This window comes from Pelmatolapia mariae, linkage group LG16_19 (assembly GCF_036321145.2).
Source record: "Pelmatolapia mariae isolate MD_Pm_ZW linkage group LG16_19, Pm_UMD_F_2, whole genome shotgun sequence".
Taxonomy (NCBI): domain Eukaryota; kingdom Metazoa; phylum Chordata; class Actinopteri; order Cichliformes; family Cichlidae; genus Pelmatolapia; species Pelmatolapia mariae.
This window is the reverse complement of record NC_086241.1, coordinates 16,246,946-16,249,813: the sequence shown is the minus strand read 5'-3', so window position 1 is coordinate 16,249,813 and position 2,868 is coordinate 16,246,946. Positions and strand designations below refer to the sequence as shown.

General features: G+C 45.4%; 1 protein-coding gene across 1 annotated transcript; it reads right to left on the bottom strand.

Annotated features, from left to right (window-relative positions):
- Nucleotides 1-262: 262 nt before the first annotated feature.
- sp5a (Sp5 transcription factor a) lies at nt 263-2,258 on the bottom strand. The gene is made up of 2 exons (XM_063499095.1): nt 2,080-2,258; nt 263-1,772 (listed from the first exon to the last, which is right to left on the bottom strand). The coding sequence occupies exons 1-2, from the start codon at nt 2,128-2,130 to the stop codon at nt 708-710; spliced, it is 1,116 nt and encodes a 371-aa protein (XP_063355165.1). The 5' UTR covers nt 2,131-2,258; the 3' UTR covers nt 263-707.
- Between the last annotated feature and the right edge of the window lie 610 nt (nt 2,259-2,868).

Sequence of the window (2,868 nt, the reverse complement as noted above, 5' to 3'; positions counted from 1 at the left end):
GAAAGATTTACGTTTAGAATAACAAGTATTTAAAAATATATAGTCAAAAATAAAAGGCTGGATTTTACTGGCAGGAAACTTTGACAACATTAAGTCTGCAACATTTTACAAAGCACACACATTATTCCAGGTGATATGAACAAAATATATATATACCGCCTGGATGCCTCATCATCACTCATATAACTGAGGGATATTAAATGAATTGTTCTGAGATGAGGAAAACGTCTTAACTTTTATTCTCACACAGCATTTAGGTCATATTAACAATAGCAGATCTTCTGGAGAGCATGCTTTTATAAACACCCCATATGGAGCAAAAACAGACACTTTCATTCAACAAAAGCTATTAAATATCATTTACAGGGGAGTGAAATCTTCCACCGAAGACATTGATCAAAACACAAGTTGAAAACTTGTCTTCCTTGATATGATATAGACAGTGAATTCAAACTTATGAGCTCCTCCATGGTCCCAAATTAACTTATGAAACTTTATATATATATATATATATATACACACACACACACACAAATGTGCTACACAGACCAGCAATGTTAGAACTATTGTCAGGATGTAAGAAATCGACCAACAAAATTAACCAAGTACCCTACAAAAATGCAGCTCACTGTGAACTTGTAACTAGTGTAGGACTGACTGTATTGCACTATTTTAAAGTCTACTGTTTAAGATGACTATAAGGTGTGTTACAACATCCTGGTGTCCTCTCTTTTCACGTGATCAAGTGTCTTGTCGTGGCATTTGCTCTTTTTGTTCTGGTGAGTTTTGACGTGTTTTGCCAAGTGGTCACTCCTCATGAACCTTTTACAGCAGTCCGGGCAAACAAAGCGCTTCTCCCCTGTGTGAGTCCTCAGGTGTCTCTGCAGCTCATCCGACCTGGTGAAACTCTTGCCACAGAACAGCCAGTTGCACACAAACGGCCGCTCCCCCGAGTGCCACCTGAGGTGCGCTTTGAGGTGAGAAGTTTTCCCATAAACTTTCCCGCAACCCGGTATGTGGCAAATGTGCTGCTTCTTCTTCCCGGGCTCGTCGCTGGACGTGGAGGACTGGCAGTTCGGACACCTGCACCTCCTGCACCGCCGCGCAGTCGCGAGGGGGGACTTTGTGTGCAGCAGAGCGGCGATTTGCGTCTGGTATTGCGCAAAGTCCGTGTGTCCCAGAACCAAGCCCCTCTGCAGCTGGAAGCGGTGAGGACCGAGTGAGGAAGAGTGGCTTACGTGGTTCCCCTGCTGGAGGCTCCACCACGGAATATCCTCTCCAGCGTTTGGGGACAACTGTCTCTGCTGCTGGTGCACAAGGCCGGAGGGTCCCGTGACAAAACTTGGCATCGCGGAGGGAATGGGCGCTGGAGCCGCGTAGCTGACGGCGGGGACGTAGGTGGGAGGGCAGGTGGACTGCATGGAGCAAGGCAGCATCTTCACGGGGGAGAAGTCATAGGGGTACGAGGGGTCCGCCGGAGGGGTGAGGGGCAGTTCGTGGTGGGAGCTGAAGGAGCTCTGGATGTGCGCAGAGAGCTGGGGCTTGGAGGATAGTCCGAAAGTAGAGTTGTTGGCCAGGCTGCTCTGAGGGTTTCCCTCGTTAGTCCACGGGTGAAATAAACGCGAAGGAGAACCCAGCGTGGGATCGTAGGGGACCTGGAGGAAATCAGCGGGGTTTGATCCGTGGTTATGCCCGATCCGGTTGCAAGTGGCAGCCAGGAGAGCCAGCGGAGAGTGCTTACAGTTCTCTGGGGAAGAGTTTGGAGTGCGATCCTGGATAACCGAGACACACATTTTTTTTAACGTTATGATCTCAGTTTAACACATTTATGACACATTTATGCCACTTTTAATTATGACGAAATGGTCGGTCTGAGTTGGTCTGAAATCTGAATCTAAATGATGAAGTGAATCGTGATGATGTGACACAAAAGTTGGCGGCATGTTGCAGCAGGACTCATTAAGCCCCAAACAATTAGCGTCGGAAATGAGAAGACACGTATTTTGAGCATAAACTGGCGTTAGCAACTTCACAAGTTCTTAAAAGTGGTGAAAAGTGAAGAGAAACTTGCGCACAAACCTGAAGAAAAGCCTGAAGTGTTTCATTCCGCAGTACAGCCACTGCTGCCATGGTAAACGTCCTCCTCCGCTCGGTGAAGACGAATAAAAAATAAAAGCACTAATTTAGACAAATATGCTCATTCGCGGTACACAAAAAATATATCTTGTCGAGCAGGGCTTCACTCTCCAGTGCTTCCTCTCTCCGATATATCCTTGGTCTATCTGAAGAGTGAGGGATCACTTCTTAGAATTTGATAAGGACTTTGGTGGGCCGCCAGCCAGTCAGAAATAAGATTTATTACTTTGAAGTTTGCCGCTGCCCAATCATCAAAGAATAGCGGCTCTTTGAGAGGGGAAAGCAAATCCTTTGAATCCACAAAGCTCCTATGGTGTGTTTGTTGGTCTGGATAAAGGAGCTGATTATTAGGGGGGCTGGGAAGGGAGGAGATAAAGGCGGGACAATTAATGAAGTAATCACTATGTGGGAAATGTATATACACAAATAATTGGATTTTCTTGATCAAAGACCCCCATGCCGCCTGGAGACCCCAGTATTGGATGCTGTAGTCATCTGATCCTCTTTTTGTAATTAAGGATTTGTAGCAGAACCCTATGTGACAATGTGACATTGTTATCTCTGGAGATCTCCAAGAGCGTTGCCTCACTGTTTGATGGAGGAAAGAGACCAAATCAAGTGACTCAACACAAAGTTCTCATCTCTGAAGAATCTGCGTCTCTTTTACATTTCAAGCTTAAATTAAAAAAAAAAAAATCTTTGTTGTGCCTTTGAACTGAAACACTTAATTAT